At 46.8% G+C, this 21,879-nt stretch overlaps 2 protein-coding genes across 7 annotated transcripts in view; one reads left to right on the forward strand and one right to left on the reverse strand.

Moving 5' to 3' along the window:
* The window catches only part of HGSNAT (heparan-alpha-glucosaminide N-acetyltransferase), a 29,169-nt gene extending 27,151 nt beyond the window's left edge, over window positions 1-2,018 (reverse strand). Inside the window, exon 1 of the mRNA XM_090036790.1 lies at window positions 1,846-2,018. Within this exon, the coding sequence (XP_089892916.1) occupies window positions 1,846-1,927 (82 nt within the window). The 5' untranslated portion in view covers window positions 1,928-2,018. The remainder of the gene's footprint in view (window positions 1-1,845) is intronic.
* POMK (protein O-mannose kinase) lies at window positions 2,008-16,608 on the forward strand. Of its 6 annotated transcripts, none has more exons than XM_090036793.1 (4): window positions 2,164-4,907; window positions 5,077-5,134; window positions 5,234-5,541; window positions 10,719-16,608. In XM_090036793.1, the coding sequence occupies exons 3-4, from the start codon at window positions 5,254-5,256 to the stop codon at window positions 11,490-11,492; spliced, it is 1,062 nt and encodes a 353-aa protein (XP_089892919.1). In that variant the 5' UTR covers window positions 2,164-4,907; window positions 5,077-5,134; window positions 5,234-5,253; the 3' UTR covers window positions 11,493-16,608. The 6 variants fall into 6 exon arrangements, with proteins under 6 accessions (XP_089892918.1, XP_089892922.1, XP_089892919.1 ...); XM_090036795.1 differs by lacking the exon at window positions 2,164-4,907 and adding an exon at window positions 4,934-4,979 and having other exon boundaries at window positions 10,719-16,607; XM_090036792.1 differs by lacking the exons at window positions 2,164-4,907; window positions 5,077-5,134 and adding an exon at window positions 2,008-2,100 and having other exon boundaries at window positions 10,719-16,607.
* Window positions 16,609-21,879: the final 5,271 nt, after the last annotated feature.

Consider the following 21,879-nt stretch of genomic DNA (forward strand, 5'->3'; position numbering starts at 1 on the left):
ACAAACTGATTGAAGATTGCTTCAGACTGGACATAAGGAAAAACTCATTTATAAGTTAAGCGCTGAGGGTTTGGAACAGGCTCCCCCCCGAGGTAGTAGTCACCCACCCTGGTGATCTTCAAAGTGTCTTGATGACTACCTTGCTGGGATCGTTCCTGCCCAAGTATGGGGGGGCTGAACCTGATGATCTGTTAGGTCCCTTCTAGCCCCTAACATCTATGAAAGTAATATCTCATGGCACTCTGGTTGAGAATCAATGCTATAAGGTGACTGATTTAATTAACAGGAATAAATAGAGCTCAGGAATCCTTGATGTTCAACCTCATCCACATCCACATCCATGTCCTTGTACATGTCAGAGTGGTGCATACAGAACTGAAGAGTGGTATGAAGGAGACATGAAAGTTGTATCTCTGCCAATTGACAGCTCTTCTGAGATGCTTGGAAGTAAGACTCATTTCACAGGGGAATCAGCACCTGCTACTATTCTCCCAGACCAAGCAGCCACTGAGCTTGTCTCTTTTCAGACAGTGGAGTTCCTGTGCATTACCCCACAATGGTAGGCAAACCTTATTCTTGCAAGAGTGTGGGATGGAAGCGTGGCTCATGGGGGGAGGCAGCTCCTGCTGCTGCTTCCACCCTGGGAGTGCAGGTGGGGGGGTGCCCCCTGGAGCTGTGCGAGTTAGGCTGGAGTTGGCGCTGCACAGCTCTCCTCGGCAGGGCTGGGCTCAGAACAGGCACTGGTAGTACTGGGAAGGGGCTGCAGCCACCCCAAAGTTCACTGCAGCTCCACTCCCAAAGCTGCCCAGAGCAGCCTCAGCTCTTTCCAGTGCATGGGTGGAGGCAGGACATGAAGCCAGGCTGCACCTCATGACACAGGACTGGAAGCTTAGCTGCAGCGAAAATTGGGGTGGCTGCAGCCTCTCCCTGCACTGCCAGCACCTGCTCCAAGCCCACCCCCACTGACAAGAGCAGGCTCCAGCCTGCCCCATGCAGATCTGGGGGGCACACCCTCACCCTGCTGCCCTCCCAGGGTGCAAGCAGCAGTGGGAACCAGCTCCCACCACAATCTGCGCCTGTCCCACTCCCCCACCCCGCCTGGGCAGCGTCTGCCCCTAGCCCCTCTCTCCCCGTGGGGGGCGTTGTTGATCTGCTCCCTGATGCCCCTTCCCTCCCCACTCTGCTTCTGATTTACCAGCTGGAGGTAGCTCTTCAGGCTCTACTCTGTGCTGCACTGCGGCTGCGCACAGCATGGGCATTTATCAGCCAATTATTGGCCCCATAGGGCTGATATCCAATACAGCAATTTTTCTTCGTATCAGTACCGATCCGGTACCAGACCAATCTATCGGTGCACCTCTAATATACACATATATACGTGCATACATATACACACATATACACAGGTGTGTACACATGTGTGCACATGTGTGTAATTTGGGGCACATATATTAATTCCAAAGTTCAAATCAAATCATGTCTAGAAATACCTCTGAGCCATATAACTTCAATGCCTGGCAGTTGCGCTACACTGCTTGCAGGTGGTATTGGATATGGGCATATCTGGGGTACAATCTTCTATATACGCATATACATCCATATATGTGCACAGATACATATGCCTATGCACGCACACAGAAATGTACACACGTATTCCAGCGTCCAACTCGAAACACCACAGCTTAACGCGCGCACACTAATACCCACACAATTCCAAGTCACATCACGGCTGCCTACCCCCCGGGCCATGGCCCCGCAGAGGCCGCCCCGCTCCCGCCCGCGGGGGTGGCTGGGGTGGGGTGGGGCGGGGTAGAGGTGGGAGCTGCGCGCCCCGCCGGCCCTTACCGTGCGGCTGCGAGAGCCCGGGCGCCAGCAGCACGGCGCTGAGCGCGGCCACCGCCGCCGCCACGGCCCGGCGCCCCGCCATCCCCGCGCCGCGCCTCAGCTCGGCTCGGCTCGGCTCGGCCCGCCCCTAGGCGGCGGCGGCAGCAGCTGCTTCCCGCCCCGCCCCCGCCCGGCGCCGCGCGTGGGCCGGGCCGCGGCGCAACGCGGGGCGGGGCCGGCGGTCACGTGGCGCCGAGCGGGGTTGGCTGGGCCCAGGTAAGCCGAGCCGGGCCTCGGTCTTGCAATCGCGGGCACTCCTGCCCCTCGGGGTTTGGCACCCACCTCGCAGCTGCTCTGGCAGGAGAAATACCATGGGCACCACGGTGGTTTTCCCACTGGCGGGGGAAAGCCACGAGCCTGGCATGGGGGTAGGAGCTTGGCTGAAGTAATGCAGAGAGCCTCCCACCTGGCTGGGCTATACACTAGTATGATTAGAGGTTGTGCTAGCTTCCTTCTCTGGCAGGGGAAACACCGTGTATCTGGGTCCGTGAGGCAGTTTTCCTTACGCGTTCCTGGAGGTAGCTGTTCTGCTGTGGTTGTGTACCTGCCCAGGTGTTGGGGCTTAAAGCCCACTTTATGGAAATGGGAGGCTCCTCCCTAGCTTGCTCCTCCAGCCCTATGGCTGACGGCAGACAAAACTCGGGGGCAACTGCACCGCAACCCTCCAGGTTGGACCTGCACCTCACAGGATGCCTGCCAAAAGACTTTGGAAATATCTGAAACCCCTGGTGAGGGGTGAGGGATGTTTGCCAGTTGTAGGGCCACTTACGGTTCTGGACTGACTCATGGATTTGGACTTGATTTGGCTTGGGACACGAAAGATTTCTTTAAAACAAAACAAAACTTCACCTGGCAGAAGAAATACCATGATCATCACCATGGTGGTTTTCCCAGGGAGGGGGGATAATGACCTTTCTGGCATAGGGTAGTACCTGCAGAGGTAATGTATAGTTACCCTCCCATGTACATTGCCCACAGGAAGATCTTGGTTTTACACCCACTTTATGGCAATGGGAGACTTCTCCCTAGCTTGCTCCTGTGGCCATACGGCTGAGGGCAAGTGAAACTCAGGGGCATCCAAACCCTAAGCCTCTGTGCTTGGGTTTGTACGTGCAGTGCCTGCCAAATGATTTGGAAACATCTGAAGCCCCAGGCGGAAGTAGAGGATGTTTGCCAATACTAGGGCCACATTTGGTTCTTGAATGACTCATGGGTTTGGAATTGATTTGACTTGGAACAGAAACAATTTTATGTAAGAAAAAAATACAAAAAAACCCCCAAACCTTTCACTTGCAGTGGGAAAATCTCAGCTACACACAGACTTTATGGAAATGGGAGACTCTTCCCTAGCTTGCTCCTGCAGCTGTACAGCTGAGGGCAAGCAAAACTCAGGGGAATCCAAACCCCAAGCCTCTGGGCTTGGGCCTGCACTTAGGATGCCCCACAAAGGATTTAAAAGCAGCTGAAGCCCCAGGCAGGGGTGGAGGGCATTTGCTAGTAGTAGGGCTACATCTGGTTCTTGAATGACTCATGGATTTGGAACTGATTTGGCTGATTTGACTTTGGACATGAAAACTTTTCCTTAAAAATAAATGCCCCCCCCCACAAAATCTGACCTTCCCTGCTCCCCAGAGCCTGAGGCAGAGGGGTGGGGGGAGGCCCCCCCCCACAACACTGGTGCCTGCCCTGCTAGCAGTTCCGCCAGGCCAAGACACTAGTATGTGTGGCCCCTGGAGCAGCAGCCCTTAGTGTGTGGGAGCTGTTTGGCTTTGATAGCAGCCACCACTTTATAAAGCCACACTTTATAAAGCCCAGTGTATTTTCATGATAGGTTCAGTCTCAGATTTCCCAGCCCCCCTGGCCTGGGTTGTTAAACACCCCTGGTTTGACATCCTAGAAGTTTTCTATCTGCCTCTCCCAAGGTGCAGACAGAAGTGACAGTTTTTCACCTGATCTGGCCATAGAAAACAGCTTATAGATGTGACCAAACGCAAGTGCGTGGCTGCACACAGCTTAAAAAATGACCGATTGGGTGAAAATCTGACCACGTATTGCATGAGGTATAACATAAAGATGTTACAAAATGTAGCGGCTGCTGAGTAGGTCTGACTATTGTTACCCCTAGTGTGGCTAAGACCTGGTAAGCTGAACTCTTCCCATAGATGGTGGTACAAAACCCTGTTAACTGCAGTGGAACAGGGTTTTGGCTTAAGTTCAAGGAACATATGAGGGGACTTATGAACAGAGAGGGTGGAGGAACTGAACTTATTTAATCTGGAGAAGAGAGGACTTGAGAGGTGATTTAACTGCAGCCTTCAGCTACTTGAAGGGTGGCTACAAAGAAGATGGAGCTAGACTGTTCTCAGTGGTGGCAGATGACAGAACAAGGAGCAATGGTCTCAAGTTGCACCAAGGGAAGTTTAGGTTAGATATTAGGAAAAAATTTTCTCACTAGCAGGTAGTGAAGTACTGGAACAGGTTACCCAGAGAGGTGGTGGAATCTCCATCCTTGGAGGTTTTTAAGACTCAGCTAGACAAAGCTTTGGCTGGGATGATCTAGTTGGAGATGGTCCTGCTTTGAGCAGGGGGCTAGACTAGATGACCTCCTAAGGTCCCTTCCTACCCTAATTTTCTGTGATTCTATGAGATCTCGTACAGGGCTTGTTCCAAGATCAGGGCCTAAATACGCCCTGCAGAGTGATTGCTAAGGTCTGTTACAAGCATGATTGTATCCTGGATTACAAGTTTCACCACATTGATCACTCAAGTCCATTAACTGCTTAAATGAGATGGACTCCTCTCTTCTTGGGCCCATACTAGTCCCAGATGTACAGGCCCTCTTACAGTTTGCCCCTTCCTAAATTATACATATCCTTGTCTTTTTCAGTTTCACAGATACAAGTGCAGTGGTCACCAGCACCTTAAACAAGAGGCCACCAAATGATGATTGCAGTATTGCGGAAATGGACTCCCTCAATAACCTCCCATCACCAGTCTTCCTTTCTTCCTCACTACACAACCAGGTCTAGGTTCCTTAGCTTCTGGGACCTCCAAGGTGTTCCTTGATGCCAGTTATGACCTTACAAAGTAGCTTGGTGTGTTGGGGGCCTATGTTGGTAAAATGACAGAAATTGTTGGGAGGCAGGTATGGAACTGGAAATGGCTTGTTTTTATCAGCTGACTATGTTTCAGGTTGATGAAGGTTGAAGATATTCAGCTTAGGTTTTTCAGGTGCCCTTTTTAAATATAGGTGAGACCATGTCCCTTGCATATTTGTGGCCAGTCTTTTCTTGTCCTTCAAAAATGTTATGCTCACTATGCTGTTTTGCCTTGTGTTTGTGTCCTGCAGAGAATGTAGAAGACCACAACATGGGAAAGAAATCCCATTACGCTAAGAAAGACCTGATCCTGAGGGAAATGCCTCCTGCCCTGGTGGTGGTACTGCTCCTGGCGGTCCTGCTCCTGAACATCCTCCTTTATCTGTACCTCAGTAGTTTTTATGTGTCCTCCAGCCATCTGGATTTGGACCCCAATCTCTGCCCCTCTGGGTACTTCAGACTAGGGCCTCTAAAAAATTGTTCGCCGTGGCTGTCTTGCGAAGCCATAGATAAAGAAGTCAGGAAGCTGAGATGTGTTGGTGAAGGAGCTGTAAAAAAGGTTAGTTTGTGTTTTTGTCAGAGGGATGGATTTCTGGGAGGAACAAAGCTTTGTGACTGGTTAATGCTTAGGCAGCTCCTGTTGTAATAGTCTCTAGAAGCTCATTTTTACAGCCACGCAGAATTTTGTGACTGTAGATGGCACTAGAGGTACACCGATACATTGGTCCCATATCAGATCGGTACTGCTTTGAGGAAAATTGAGAGTATTGGCAATCGGCTTTTTCTGTCTGATGTGGCCAATAAATGCCATGTGCATGCGCACAACCACGGTTCAGCATGCAGGTAGCTAAGAGTGCAGCCAGGTTCGGCTGATAAGTCTGTTGTGGGGGAAGGGACAATGGGGGAGGGAGGGCTTAGGCTGGAGGGGCAGATGGAGACCTCCGCTGGGAGGGAGTGGGGCTGGGGGAGATGTTGCCCAGCTGGGGCAGGGTAGGGCACAGGATGGAGCTCGTCTGGGGGCCGCAGGGCAGGGGGCAGCTCCCTCCACTGCTTACACCAGGTGGGGGTGTGAGAGAGGCACGTGCCCCGATATCTGCACATGAGGCAGGGCAGGCTGCTGCTGCAGGCTGGAGCTAGGGCTGCACTGGGCTCTTCCTGGCAGGGGGCTGGGCCGAGCTGGGCCCAGGCAGACGGCAGCACTGGATGGGAGGGTTGCCACCCTAAAATTCACTGTAGCTCTGCAGGGAAGAGCCCAACACAGCCCCCAGCCCTAGCCTGCAGCAGCAGCCCACCCTACCTAATGCGCAGATGCGGGGGCACATGCCCCCCATGCTCTCCCGGGGTGTGTGCAAGTGGCGGCCTCCCTGGATGCACTGCAGCTCTGTCTCTCATGCCCCACCCTGGCTGTGCAGCGCCTGCTCCAGCCCCTGCCCCACTCTCTCCCTCACCTTGGGTGCCTCTGTCTTTCCCCCATCTTGCCCCTTCCCTCACCCCTGGCCCCACAACAGACTTACCAGCCAAACCCAGCTGCTCTTCACGCAGCAAGGCTGCATATCAGAATTGAATCAGTATCGGCCAATATGGCTCATTAAAAATCACCCATCAGTATCGGCCCCCAAAATCTCTGTTGGTGCACCCCTAGATGATATCCTACATTTCTAGCCTGCAGTAGCCCCTAAGTGGCCTAAAGACAGGTAATAGGCCTGTGAAAAGTAGAAAGTATTCGCTTTGGATTCAGTGATTCAGAGGGGCAATGATTCGATTCAGTGATTCAAATCACTGTCCCAATTCAATTCGGCCAAATCTGAATCCGAAGATATTCAGCACCGAATCTTATTCAGCCATAGACTATACAGGCAGGCAGTGTTGGTTGGAGCAGCTGGGGGAGCAGCTGAACAAGCCCCAGCTTGAGCTGGCAGCCCCGGGAGAAGCCGCAGCTCCCCCAACTGCCCCCCTACTGGGTCAAGGCAGGCAGTGCTGGCAGCCTTGGGAGAAACCACAGGAGCTGGGAGGATCGAACCGGGAGCTGAGGGATTGAATCAGAGGCTGGAGGATGAATAGGGTCTTCCCCCCCAGTTCCCAGTTGAATCCCCCAGCTCCCCAATCATTCCCCACAGCTCCCCGATCATTTCCCCCAGCCCCCATGGCCTCTCCTGGCACTGTCTGCCTTGCCCTGGAGGGGGAGCAGCCAGACAAGCTGTGGCTTGAGGTGGCAGCCCCAGGAGAAGCCATGGAGGCTAGGGGGAATGACTGGGGAGCTGGCCACTTATGGTTCTGGACTGACTCATGGATTTGGACTTGATTTGGCTTAAAACACAAAAAATTTCTTTAAAAAAAAACAAAAACTGGGGAAACGATTGGGGAGCTGGGTGGAATTATCGGGGACTGGGGGAACAAACAGGGGCTTCCCCCAGCTCCCCGATCGTTCCCCCCAGCTCTCACAGCTTCTCCCAGGGCTGCCAGCGCTGTCTGCCTCATGCCAGCGGGGGGGGGCAGCCAGGGGAGCAGCAGATGAGCCACAGCTTCTCGCAGGGCTCCAGGCTCAAACCAGGGCTCATAGGCTGCTCCTCCAGCTGCTCCCACCAGCACTGCCTAGAGCCTGCCTGTACAGTCTATGGATGAATCTCTCTGAATCGATTTGAATCAGCCAGGTCTAACTGCTCACATAGGTTCCTTGCTGAGATACAAGACTTCCACCTAACCCGGAAGGTGCACAGTCCCACCAGAAGGAATGCCCTGCTGGACCAGGTCCTGGCCACAGGCAGTGACCTGGTGAGGGGACTCCAGGTTCTCGACCACCTGGGCGATAGCAATCATCGCCTGCTGGAATTCACTATCCAGCGCAGCGTGTCAAGGGCCTGCAGCAAGGCAATAGCGCTGGACTTCAGGAGGGCCGACTTCAACGAGTTGAGGAGATTGGTAGGAGAGGCATTGGGGTTACTGGAGAGTAGGGGAACTAGGTGTCCAAGGCGAGTGGTTGTTCTTAAGGTGGCAATCCTCCGAGCCCAAGGGGTGACAGTCCCAATGCGAGTCAAAGGGGGCAAGAGTGCTCAAAAGCCCCCTTGGCTCAGCAGAGGCATTCAGGAATGTGTGAAAGCCAAAAAGGAGGTGAATATCCAGTGGAAGCGGGGGCTATCACCAAAGAGGATTATACCTCCATAGCGCAAGTCTGTAGGGAGGGTGTTAGGAAGGCTAAGGCGGAGATGGAACTAGGGCTAGCAACAAGGATCAAGGACAACAAAAAGTCCTTTATTAAATACATAGGGAGTAAAAAGAAGGCACCAGGCAACGTGGGGCTCCTGCAGGATACGCATGGCAATCTGGTGGTTGCACCAGATGAAAAAGCATACCTTTTTAACAAATTCTTTGCCTCCATTTTTCTGAGTAGGGACCAAGACATCTCCCCCACTGCGATTCAGGATGGAGTCAGAAGTGACTCCGCAAGGCCGCGGGTCAGGGAGGACCAAGTTAGGGAACTTCTGGAGGGGCTGGACACATTTTCAAATCAGCAGGTCCAAATGCTCCACCCTAGGGTGCTGAGGGAATTGGCAGGGGTCATCGTGGGGCCCCTAGCATGGCTTTATGAGCACTCATGGTGCTCTGGCCATCAGGCTAGACATCAGGAGGCACTACTTCAGAGTCAGGGCAGCCAGGATCTGGAACCAGTTTCCAAGGAAGTGGTGCTGGCTTCTCCCTTAGGGGTCTTTAAAAGGAGGCTTGATAACTACCTAGCTGGGGTCACATGAGCTTAAACTTACCAGGGGTCATATGAGCCCAGTATTCATTCCTGCCCAGGGCAGGGGGTTGGACTTGATGATCTGCTAAGGTCCCCTCTGACCGTGCATCTATGAACCTATGGAGGCTTAATGGGTCTCCCAGTTCAATTCAGATTCGGAGATTTGGCTGCCAAATCGGGCCAAATCTCCTCCAAATCGAATCAGCTAGCAAAGTTTTGCACAGCCCTAGCAGGTAGAGCATTTGCTTGTATTTACTTCAGAAAAGTTTGGTTTAGAGAAAAATAAGCAAAGGAAATGAGCAAGTATGAGAATGTTGTAGGCGAGAAGTTTTGAAGGCTCAAGAAGGACAGGTCAAAAGAAGTTAGCTAAAGGTCACTTAGCATTTATTTAGTAGTTTTACGCCAGTTAGAGCTAGTGTAGGACAAAGTTAAAAACAGGCATATTAATTAGAATACAACCTTTTGGAAACATTCCTATATTTGCTAGTGTACTTAGTTAGCTTTTGAAACTTGACCAGGTAATAGCATATTAAAATCCAGGTCCACCTCGGGATTTTTGCTCCTCAGTTTTGCTGAATTGCCAATCTGCAGGCAAACCAAATTTAGAGTTTCTTAAAAACTTGGTTTTTGAAACCTAGGTAAGGCATTCTTTTTCCTAATAGGCTGTCCACTTGTTAGAGACTTTTTAAGACTTGTGGACTTCGAGAATTTGAGATTAATTTCTCTCAAAGATTAATAAAGATTATTATTCCTTTAGGTGAATGCACATTTTACCATTTTTAATTGTTTGCTTGATATGCCTTACCTGTCCTATGTGGTCATTTCTATCTTATCTAGATTTCATTGTAAATTTCTATTAAACTTTACTTAACCTCATTTACTTGAGTATTTAGTGTTGGTGGGGTGGGGTGGGGTGAGCTGTTCAAATGTCCCTTGGTTCCCAGAATGCCTCTGGGAGTTGACACTCTGCACCAGTGCCATTGGAATCAGCATCTCTGCTTCCAGAATGCAATGCTACTTGACTTGCGTAAGCATGGCAGCATAGGAAGCAGACTGAGTTTGCAATCCTCATGTGGGCATATGGAAGATACTCTCCTGTGATGGGAAAGGTGTTTGGTAATTTTTACCCTGATGAATGCTACTGACTCCTGGAGGATAGAGACCTTGCCATCCTCTACAGCATTGGGATGTTAGTCACAGTTAAGGCTGAGGGTTTTTGACAGAAGTGTACTGATGTTCTTGCTGTTACTTAGGAAAACTAGAGGTTTCTGGCTAGGGGGTCTTGCTTTTCTGTTTTGGGGCATACTTGATCATATTTGGGGTCAGGAAGAAATGTTCCTCCTAAGTTGGGTTGGCATGGACAGGGGAGGGAGGGGGGTTGCCTTTCTCTAGTGTGGGGGCCATAGTTATTTTCCTAGGATCTTCTGAGCCAACTACTTCCCAGTCATTGCAGTCTCGGGGCATATGCAGTACCTTCATCTCCTCTGCTTTTACATTGGAAATATTAAAAGATGTACTTGATGTTTTGGGTATTGTCCCTGGTAGTTGTGAGGGAGGGTTTGAAGCAACAATTTTGGGGATTTCCTGGATTAATGATTGTCTGAATGGAGGGGGACTGGACTTCAATGGCTCAAGAGGTCTCTATGCTCTTAAATTGTGTTTTGTGGGCAGTCAAATTAAATGGTTGCTTTGCATTTAGTCCATGTCATATGTTCGCAAAGGTCACTGAACCAATCAGTGAATACTGCTATGTTGTAATTACAATATCAGGAGTGAACAGGTAGTAACTCCACCATAACATATAGACGTACACATGTGTTCACGTAGTAGCCATTAGCAGTCAGTGTCTAGTTTCTATTTATGGAACTTGTGCATATAATAGCACAGTGTCTAGTGAATCTATAACCTGCAATGCTGTGTAGTCACTTGGAGGATAAATGTAAACTGGTCTATAGCAAAAAGGCTTCCAGTGTTTTGTTCATTTCCTGTTTTGTTTTTAGGTCTTTCTTTCAGAGTGGAAGGAAAGCAAAGTTGCCCTTTCACAGCTCACCAACTTGGAGCTGGAGAATGACTTTCTCCATGGATTGAAGATGCTAAAAGCTCTACAGAGCAAGCATGTTGTGAAATTGCTTGGCTATTGTAAAGAGCAGTACACAATCCTAACGGAGTATCACCCACTAGGCTCCCTGAAGAGTCTGAACAAAACATTGGACCTCCCCAAGTACAAGGGCTTGAATACATGGCATCATCGATTCATACTTGCCATAGACTATGTGAGAATCCTTCACTATTTGCACAACAGTCCCTTGGGCACCTTAGTGATGTGCGATTCCAACGACCTGGGTAAGGTGCTGTCACAGTATTTGCTGACGAGTGACTTTCATATCGTGGTGAATGATTTGGATGCCTTGCCTCTTGTGAACCAGAGTGCTGGCAGACTGGTAAAGTGTGGTCATCGGGAACTCCGAGGTGAGTTTGTAGCTCCTGAACAGCTTTGGCCATATGGGGAGGAAGTGCCGTTTGATGATGACCTCATGCCTCCATATGACGAGAAAACAGACATATGGAAAATTCCTGACGTCTCCAATTTCTTGTTGGGGCATACTGAAGGCAGTGATATTGTCAGGCTGCATTTGTTTGACATCCACATGGAGTGCAAGAAGAGGAACCCGGGGGAAAGGCCTTCTGCCCAAATAGTTCTGGACACATACAGAAAAGTTTTGACATCCCTGATCAGAGAAGTCGCCATGCCTGGAACAAGAGAAATGTTGTAAACAATTGTGAGAGAGGGGCTTCTGCAGAGCTTTGGCCCTGTGGAGAGGAGGTGCCATTGAATGATGATGTCGTGCTTTGGTATTATGAGAACACTGACATGGAAAATTCCTGATGTCTCCAATTCTGTGGACTTACTGTGGTTGACATCCCTTTTATTTATTTAGCACCAAAAATGTACAGAGTGACAAAGGGTCATAAGGATCCTGTCCCAGAGAACTAAGGAGACAAAACCAACACTAAAAGGATTGAAAAAATGGCAAGGTGGTTTTGTGACTATTTTTGGATTTTTTTAACCAAAAGCCCAGTATGGGAGAGTTCCCGGCACTACTACTTTTTTTCCATTATGTCACCAAAAAAAGATTGGGGTGGGACGGAGGGGAGGAGAGACGAGGTACAATGCAAAGGAGAAGGGTTTTTTGGTTTTAAAAAGCCAAATGTATTTTGTTTTTCCATCCAAAAATTAGAAAATGTCTTTATAAAACACATTCCATTCAAATGTTTCGTTCTTTCTTTGGGTTTTTTTTAAGAAAAGGCCTGTTTTCATTGACAAATTGTTTAAATGAAAAATTTTGAACAATTCTAACTTACCTGCACTCCCTCATAGAGTTAAAACGGCAGCTAGTCAGAAAAGAGTGCACATCCTAAGTTGCTCGGTTGTAGCAATGGGCTGAAGCCTGACCTAATGGCTGCCCAGTTCTTTATTGGACTGTGCAGACCTTATTGTTGGTTTTCTGGGGAGGAGTCTGAGTGAGCTGATGTGTATGGGGCCCCTGTTATTGGGGCAGAATCCTGTACTGACGACTACCCTGATGTCTGCAGCATGAGCATCTCCTGCTTCCTTGCCTGGGAGGCAAAGATATACTACAGATGAATTTAGGAGCAAAGGCATGGCTGTTTCCTGACTGTCGAAGCCCTCACTACCCAAAATAGCTACTGTTGACCTCTTCCCTCCAGTTTTAGGGAAGCAGAGTGATTTCTGAGTCGAGCAGAGGAAAATTTGGTAGCACATATGTTTAGCTGTGCTGTCACAGTTTTGTCCCTATGCCCTATCACCGTCATATTTATTCAGCTCCTACCATTATTTTGGCACATTACAGAGATACAAACAGTACAGAGCCCTCTTCCAAGAAGATTACACTCCAAGCAGGCAACTCCCAGACAGAGGAAGGGAAGATGCATTGCCTTGATTTTCAAAGCCTGGCCCTTTTCTCCTGATGCATTCTCATATGGGCTTATGAGGGCAAGGACCTACAAATTTAGACATTCTCTTTCTTCACTCCTGTTCAGAAAACCCCCTCTCCTGCCTTCACTGTTGAAATGAGGGACTAGCTCTTCCCATTCACCTTTCCATGATAGCAGTGTCCTTATGACTCAGTGGAAAAATGTTAATAATCATAGGAAAAAGATTCTGTTTAGAACATGAGAACTGCCATTTATTGTGTCAGACCGTTGGTCCATCTTGCCCAGTATCCTGTGTCACACAATGGCAGAGAGTGAGTGCTGAAAGGGAAAGTGGGTATGATCAGGGTTTTTTCACCTGTTCCTCTCCCACATGCAGCTTCCAGCATTTAAAGCCTACTAAGTTCTGATTGGACCCTTAAATGGCATAAATAAAGGAAGAGCTGGAGAATGCGAGGCCTCCTGTATTTGGAAGATAAAATTCTTGTGGGGATGCCCCAAGGTCCAGTGAAGCTGACAGTCCTTTGGCTTCACTGATCTCGAGCTGAAGCTATTAAGATGCCTATACACAAACATCAAGCTTTAGTTAAAGTGCCCCCAACACCATTTTTAAGCACAGGGGCACTGATACAGGGGATGCTCCAAGTCCTTGAATTAGAGCGGTTCAGAGAGCCATTCTAAGTAAAGCGCCCCCTTTCCCCAGCCCCCACAACTCCCAGAGCACATTTACAAATACCCTTAGTTCCTGGACATCTTGGGAATAAACCTGAGAGAAATACCTGGAAAAAGAACAGAGGACAAGAATGCCTTATTCCAGCAACAAAGCTTATTTTTTATACACTTGTGCTCTGCCCTCTCTGCCTCTGTGGGCCTGTTGAATATGTGCACAGTATTCATGACAGAGATTAACTTTGTTAATATATTATTAACTACATATTTTAACTACAGAAAAGTAAATCATGCTGTCTTGAAAACCTTGGAGTCTGCTAGTGGTCACTGCCATCGTGTTCATCTCCAAAGCAACTTATTGCATTGGAGATGCATGGTGTACTTCTCTTGGAGACAGACTTTTGTTCTTTCTTGTTTTGCACACGGATGGTTGATTTGGTATGGGAAGAGAATCCTGTGCCCTCTGAAGGAGTTGCTCCGAGTGTGATTGTTAGTGAACTGCTTGCTTCTCAGACAAAAAATGTTTTCCAAGCAGTTAAAGGCTTTAAAAAAGGAAGCAACAAGACTGTATTTGTAGCATTTTTGGTTGCCATTCTCCTTGTTGTTTTTAGTTTAGCATTAAGCTTTAGGAATCCAAAATCTGCCTGTCCTAGAGTACTATGCTTTATAGTTCCTCACCCAGCAGAGTTAAATACCAGAGGATGTCTTCTTCTGTCTATGAAGATACATGTATTGTATTATACTGCTACCCTGGCACATGTTTTCCTTCAAATGGATATGTTACAGCTCTTCACAATTTGTGTCCTTAGGTGTCTGTATAGGACATTTACCATGTGGTTTTCATGTCTCTGATTATCCATGGCCCATTCAACTTACTACATTTTACAGATTTTGTTGTATAACCCCTTTTTCTGCCCCAGTGACCCCTTTCTGGCAGCCTCACTGCTCCACCCATCAGGAAGCATAAGGCAAAGATCATAAGCCAATATATTCTAAAAGGCCAAGCAATTTTTGGATGCTTTCAGTTATTTTTGGGATCCTGACCTAAAACCCCTTAAGAAACATTAAAAAGAGTGATTTCATGTCGTTGATTTCCATGGGAGAGCTCTCAGGGTATGACGCTACTCAATGAGCACGTCTACACGTGATGCTATATCGCTGTAGCAATGCACTACAGCAACATAGGTTCAGCAGACATGAAGTTGCAGCTACATGACCGTTGCGATGTGCTTCCTCATTATAGTGCATTTCTATGGTGATGTAGCAATTAAAAATAACCATGTGCCATCAGAACAGCGCAGTAACAGGTGTTACTGCAGTGTTATTTAGTACTTCATAAAGGAAATAGTAAGTGACAGCACAGTGACAATAGTGCCATAGGGGCATGTGTAGATGTGCCTAGTGTAAGGAAAGTTACCAGAATCATCTTTATTTGAATGTGCTGATCACAGTGAAGTCATTTTCATTTTAGCCCTGCATGAAAGACAGCTGGAAAAACATTCTGCTGCAGGGAGTAAAAGCCAGACACCATGTTTTAAAGAGACAACAGCCAGCCTATATTGACTGCACAAGTCTCTCAGTAAAGAACAGATCCTGCTCTGCTTGCTTGTTTCAAAACATTATACCCTCCAAGCAGCCATGCTTGGAACAAATGAACAAGGACAAACTGTAGCCCTGAGAAAAAATGATCTTATCATGGAAACCTCAATCTTCATTCATGGAGGAAGGTATTCATTTTGATGGGACAGCTTTCAGGGTGAGATGCTACTCAGACTGAGGAAAGTTACCAGAAGTGTTCCCTTATTATATGCATTGATCAGAGTGAAGCAGTGTTCAATAAGGTCATTAAAGTTCCTCTTTTTGTTTGCAGCTTAAATATAAGGTGTCTCCCTTGCGGTGCTCACAGCCATCCTGCTCACAGAATCCAGACACATATCTTCCCCACTCCCTCCTACCAGAACTTAGTGTTTTCCTGCCACTGACTGGCATGAGACATTTTCATGTGCAGTGGACTGGTTTACTGTGCATTAGTGCATCACAGCAAAAATGCTAATGTGCCGTAGAATTAGTCTACTGTGCATTGTGTCACAAAATAATATTCACCTTTGCTACTGCACATTAGCACAGCTACTGTGTCTTTATCTAATACCATATATTAGTGGTACTAAACTTAATGTGCAGTAGCAAAGGTGCATTAATGAATGTGTAGACACTCCCACTGTTACCTGAATTTGAGCTCCAGGATAAATTAAGCCTGTTCTGGAGGTAGTATTGTAGTTAAATTTTAGTGTTCGATTTGGAATGTTATTCTGCATAGAAACACGAGGTGGCAGCATCAAATTCCACTTCTACAGTCTGGAGTTACACAATGACTGAATGAGGAATGACTCCCCACCTTTTTCCTCCCCTTCCCCCCACCCTCTGCACATCTAACACTGTACGTAGTTTGCATGCAAACTTCCTGATACTCCCTTAGCAGGGATTAGTAGACGCTTTCATTACAGTATGTAATTATAATCACATGGAGCAGACTTCAATATCTAAATTGCTGCAGTGGGGAAATTTTGAATGATAAGTGTAATTGTATAATTGACATGTTTCCGCCTGGGAACCCCGCTCTCAGTACATAATAATCTGTTACCTTTGACTTGTCACATTGACCTCTTTACTGTAATCCTCTGAGCTCTGAAAAAATCCAGAACCCATGCCCTGGCTAAGCCTAATTATTAGGAAAACAGACTGGTGAATGTGCTGCTGAACACAGGGTCTATGAAAAATTGCTCAGTAATAGGATGGTATCTTTCTATGAGTATAGCTGGCATCCATGCACTGTGCTGCTAACACATTGCCACAGGACTTTACTCTTCAGTCTTCTGTTGTTCTAAGGTTTATCATCCAGAACTTAATCAGGATAGTATTTTGGGTGTAATTACTGGTATGTTACCTTTAATGGTTCGAGGATTCCGACACGCAGTTTAGCTCCACCTTACTCAAAATTAGAAGAGGTGACCAACATTCAGATGCCCACAGCCAGGAAAATGTGTAGGGACAATTCTTTACCTAAGCTTGCCTTCTTCCCAACAGATATACCAGACATGGAGAATGCCCATTTGGGGTAGAGGTCATGGTCCCCCTTCATTTGCTTCAGGGTGAAGTGTCCTGCCATCTTTGATCATACGAGCTGGCCTGCTAAGTATTGGCTTTGTTCCTACAAGGAGGCAACTGCCCAATAGATACAAAGAACATAGGAGAGAATCACTGTGGCAATATCATCTTGGTTCAGGAGACCTTGGGTTACAGAGCATTGGTCATCTCAGGTGGATTGTTCTCTACCAGCCCCCAGCTCATGGTGTTTAGGGTGTGTGCATGGAGAATGGAAGGGAGATAACTGTAGGGTGGGGTGGGGGATTCCCAATGAGCTGTGTCCATTTCCTTTCCCCTCACAGAAGCATTCCAGAAATAGAGTGCAAGAACCTTCTCCAGTCTGTTTGCCCAAAGTGGCTGGCAAGGTATGTGGAGCCATGCTTTGTAGCTGCCTGCAGGTTTTTGCATAGCTACAGGTTGGTACTGGGTTGTTGATGGCAATGGATTTTCATCAGGTACTGTGTGAACAACCCTGATAGCTGCCAGTACGCTATACTGATAATTCTCAACTAGTTTGCCAAGGCACCCTGGGATGCTGTGAGATCCTTTTAAGGGTGCTGTAGGGCGCCATGCATTAGCACTGTTAGGTGTGCAAACACCTATATAATTCACAAGATAAACTCAAGAGATTTCAAATGGGAATCCATAGTGCCATAAATATTCTGCCCTGTTATGGTCTTTCTGAATTCTTTGACAGAAGTATTTATTATTTTTCCATAGTCAAAAACTGAGTGAAAACTAAAAGCTGGTATTTTCCTTGTTTGGTCCAAGAGTGCTCAACCCTTGGCTTGTGGGCCTGATTCAGCCACTGGCACCATGCCATCTAGCCCACAGGGATCCTCACAGGTCTCTGGGGAGCCCTAGGGGCTGTGGCTCTGTGCAACAGATTGAGCAAGCAGGGCAGCTCAGGGACTGATCCTTGGCTGCAGGGACTGGGCTGGGACAGTGCAGAGGCCCTGGAGCCTGATCCCAGCAGGGCAGAGGCAGCATGGGTCCCAACTGGGTCCACGGACCGTCCCAGCAACTTTCATTTTGCCCCTTAGGGTCAAAAGCATGAGCACCACTGGTTTAATTGGGGTGCCTTGATCCTAAAAAGGTTGAACATCACTGATCTACATACTGTAGATCTGAACTGAAAGGCACTACCTGTGTTCAGTGGCACATCAGGTTTTATATGCATACACAAGAATGGGCTTGGTCTCATTTAATTAATTAGAGGTGTTGCATCAGATTAAGTAGTTTAAAGTTCATGTCCTTCTGTATCTAAGGGAGCAGGAACTACTCACCTTTATCAAAAGTTTACAACACTAAACTAACTTGATAACATTTTGTAAGTTAGATCTAAAGCAATGTTTTCTTCTTGTAATTACAGTAAAGCCAACTGCAGATTATTATCTCTCTGAAATAGAGGCTGTGTTGTTTTAGTGATATAATTACTATGTTTGGCAAAATTTGAGGTTGTACACAGAACCTATCTTTATGGTCAAAATGTCTTACCAAGGGCTAGGACCCATGGGAATGAGAAAGCTTGAGAGAAAAACCATCTCCTTCTTTACATGGAATAAATCATACATTTGTGGTTGTCATCACAACAGATTATATGTTATGTGGTGCATTTAAGTGGGAAAAAGGACTTTATGGTTTGATTCTAATTGAAATACCAAACATTTGGGATGACCACATAATTCTGAATAAACATCACTGTGTTCTGGTAGCTATAATCCAATATTCATCAGGATGAAACTGTGGGTATATTTGTATTACAGTGATACTTAAAAATAATGCTTGGGGATTCCCACAAATAGTTTAGCTCTGGGTTACTCAAAACCAATAAAAAGTGCAACACAAAAGACTTTTGATATATTTATTTCAAATAAAGTTTTGTAAAGTCTTTGTTCAAGATTTTGGAGACTCGGAGCTTAACGCTATGCTCCAAACTCCGTATTTTGAACATCTAAATATGAAACTGAATTTTCCAAACTGCTGAACATCCAGCAGTCCCCAGTGAAGTCAGTGAGAGGTGGTGGGTGCTCCATACTTTTGAATATTGGGTTATTTACTTTTGGAGTTCATGGACCCCATGCACAAAGAACATAAGCATATGTGTAATCTCCCATGCCATTCACTAGCATGCCTTGTTCATTTGGGCTTTTCAGACTTCACCGTCACTTGGGTAACAAACAGCTTGTTGCTGAATTAGATTTCAGAAGGTCCTCAGGGGTTGTCACCTGCCACATCTTGCTGGAATAAATGTGGTATGTCCCACCTTTTCTGGCACCTTCCTTCAATCTTCCCATCCATCTTCCTGTTTGGGGCTCTGCCTCCCCTACACCCCACCTAACGCCAACCAAAGATGTTATATCCCAGTCTTCTAGGCCTGATCTGGTATAGGCTTTTTATCCTGGTCTTTCGGATTATACTAGTTACGTTCAGACATTGTCTCATCTGGTTTTCCTTAGGCCATATTGGAACTGGCCTAGACTCTTTCCTGACCCCGGGTTACCTTGCTTCCCAGTGTATTTTCCCCTCTCTCTGGTTTGTACTTGCCATGGTTCAGGAGTCCAACTCTCCTTTTCTCCTTAGGTTCCTGGTTGGTCCGATCCTGTCCGGAGATGTCTGGAGTCCACGGCACTGTCTCGGGTAGGTAGTTTAGCCCTTTTGGGCTCAGCTCATTTTCAGTGGCCCCTTCCTGGAGCTGCCACCACTTCCCCTCAGCGGGAATCTACTCCACTCTGGACCACTCTGGGCCCACCAGGGAACCCACTTCTGGTCCCTCTTCTCTCCCTTCCATCAGGCATTTTATCCCTACTTCAAGGGGCTGGCCAGTGAATCAGTGCCAGCATGCTGCCATAAAGTATGCCCATGCCAGCATGGAAGCCAGACCCATTGCTCTTTTTTTTCCTTCCAGTGCAGCATCTTTCCCTGCTGCAGCTTTTCTCCCACCACACTTCCGGTTTGGCGCAGCATCCCACTGGCTCCTCTCATCTTCCTCTTTGGGTAAGTTTCTCTCTGTGGCCTTGTGCCTGCCACAATATGCTTAACCTTTCAAGTGAGTGAGACTTGAGAGCATGCCTCAAGCATGCACTTCAGTGCTTTCTTGAATCAGTGTCTAAATGGAGAGCAAGGAGCCTAACTTTAGACTCCTACTTTGACAGCATGCTTTCAGTAAATCATGCTGCCTCATGTTTCCTTCTTTAGGGCCTGCTCCTGAAAATGGCCAAGTGTGCCTGGCTGAATACTCCTCTCCTTCCTTGAAATGCAGTAGGAGTCACTGGATGCTCTGCATCCCTAAAAATTGAATCACTTTAGACCAGAATCACACTAGGACTAGAGTCAGAAATTGCACATAAACCGGTATAAGTGATCAGAAACTGGTTCAAATCTGTAACGCAACAGAAGTTCAGTGCACATAAACTACTTTCAACATGGCCAAAACTGGTTTAAGATTAACCTGGATGGATGTAGTATCAGGCTTAACTTATTTAAGTTAAACCAATTTATTGAACTTCCATCCCAGATCCCCTCCAGATTCAAGTTAACTCACAGCTCCTCAGCATCTCGGGATGCTCCGCCTCCTCCCTTGCAGGCTAACCTTGGTCCAAGCTAGCTATCTGATCCAGGTAAGTGTGCTGTAGCACCCTCCAGCTGTAGCATGAACTGAACTAATGTAGCTGATGTTAACATAAAGTGTAATAGTAGCAAAATATAACCATGTTATTCTTCTTCTGTAAGCAACTTGAAAACTCCATTTTGCATCCTTCTGCTTGACCTAAGTGAATGAACTCTGCATAGCCTTTATGTATGTGTGCATGCAAAAAGGTGAATGGTGAAAGAATGGAATAGAGACAGGAGATTGAACTGTTTATGTAAGCAACAAGGAGCCAAATGTAAGTTACCAGTCAGTAAACCAAATGGCTGAAGAATCTCTTTTAGGCTTAGGGCACAAAGAAGATAACAAGGAGAAGGAATGCACCCATCCTGCCAGACAGGCAGCAAAAACACGCCAAGGTTGAGTGACATAAGCTGAAGACAAAAGAAGAGCAACTGAAAAAACAGAAGCTGGGTATGGAAAAACCCCAAAGCACTGAAACAAAGAATGCCAATCCTTATAAAAGAACACTTTGAAAATGCCAGGTTGGGTGAGTCTCTTTCTCTACTGCTGTTTCATCAGAGCACAGATGCATCTGTTCACCCCACTCCAGCTGTTATCATCAAATCTGCTATCTTCAAATCGTCATCATCTACTCAATAAGCCTGGGTTAGCCACCCTGGGCTGATACTGAGCAACTATTGCTGGTAACTATATCTGGTGTATGTGTGAATGAAATGGTTGTCTTGTATGTGTAGGCCTGTGTGTAATGAGGTGTATGATGATTTATGTGTGTTTGTATGAATGGTGTGTCCAAACCTCTATGTCTAACTCATGTAATCAATAAACACAGCACTTTGCCTTATCCGCCTTTATAAAGTCTCACTCATGATTTGAGCAATAGGTTAATTTGTTAACACAGCTCCTGGTGTGGGCAACTGCAGGCATGTGGCTGCAGTTCCAGAATCAAAAATGAATGCCTGTTCACTTGCTAACCTGTTCAATTGACTCGTCTTAGACTAGCCTGCAGTGATTGAATTGATTTGGACTTGGGTTTTTTGACTGCTTGTACTTAGTAGATCTTTGCCAGAATAATTACACCTGTTATGCTACATCATTGTCATTAATTATTGGCACTGAGGCACTCCATTCATAGGCTTTTTGTTCTGTGTTTGGCTTAGATGGAAGCAGTCCTCAGGAAACAGTGCTCTGCTATATGTCATCAGATTGAGAAGTTATGAAGGTTTGGCAATACACAATAGGCATTGTGCAAACAGAGTTATGTTACTCATTTTGATCGATGCAGCTTGCTAGGATGTCAGGGGTTTTGCAGGTTGTTCCAGTTCAGAGAAGAGACTGGCAATTAAATCAGGTTTTCCTTTGACGTAATCTTGTGTCTTCCCAAGGAATGTGCAAAGTCCTGTTTCCATAAATGCAGGATAAATGAACAGGAGAGCGCTTCTTTGCTCACAGTTCCCAGACTCCTTCAGCCAGAACCTAACCCATAGTCTTTCTCTTTTTCTGGGTTTTTACTTTAGTTCATACTATCTGCATTTTGTATCCACATCTGGCTCCCCATTTGTTCTTTCTATCTGTAAACTGTACAGAAACAGTCTCTTCTGCTTTTCCCTCTTACACGCATTTCTTAGAACAATACTAAGCAAAACCCTCAACCCATATAGTTCTAATTCCAAGGTAGCCTCATGTATGCCTTCACTTTGGGAGAGGGAGGGGAGAAGAGGGTTTGTGCTACACCTATATTTTGATTTGAACATTCCTATTTCTTGCATTTAACCTGAATGACA

The sequence above is a fragment of the Crocodylus siamensis genome, chromosome 2 (genome assembly GCF_052110815.1).
Source record: "Crocodylus siamensis isolate JL-2025a chromosome 2, ASM5211081v1, whole genome shotgun sequence".
Classification (NCBI taxonomy): Eukaryota; Metazoa; Chordata; order Crocodylia; family Crocodylidae; genus Crocodylus; species Crocodylus siamensis.

What these genes read in the sequence shown, in the direction of transcription:
- POMK (XM_090036796.1), top strand. Translation starts at nt 4,825, where the DNA reads ATGATGATTGCAGTATTGCGGAAATGGACTCCCTCAATAACCTCCCAT. An exon ending in TAGCTTCTGGGACCTCCAAG is followed by an intron (nt 4,940 to 5,233) that starts GTGTTCCTTGAT and finishes TGTGTCCTGCAG; the next exon opens with AGAATGTAGAAGACCACAAC. An exon ending in GTGAAGGAGCTGTAAAAAAG is followed by an intron (nt 5,542 to 10,718) that starts GTTAGTTTGTGT and finishes TTTTGTTTTTAG; the next exon opens with GTCTTTCTTTCAGAGTGGAA.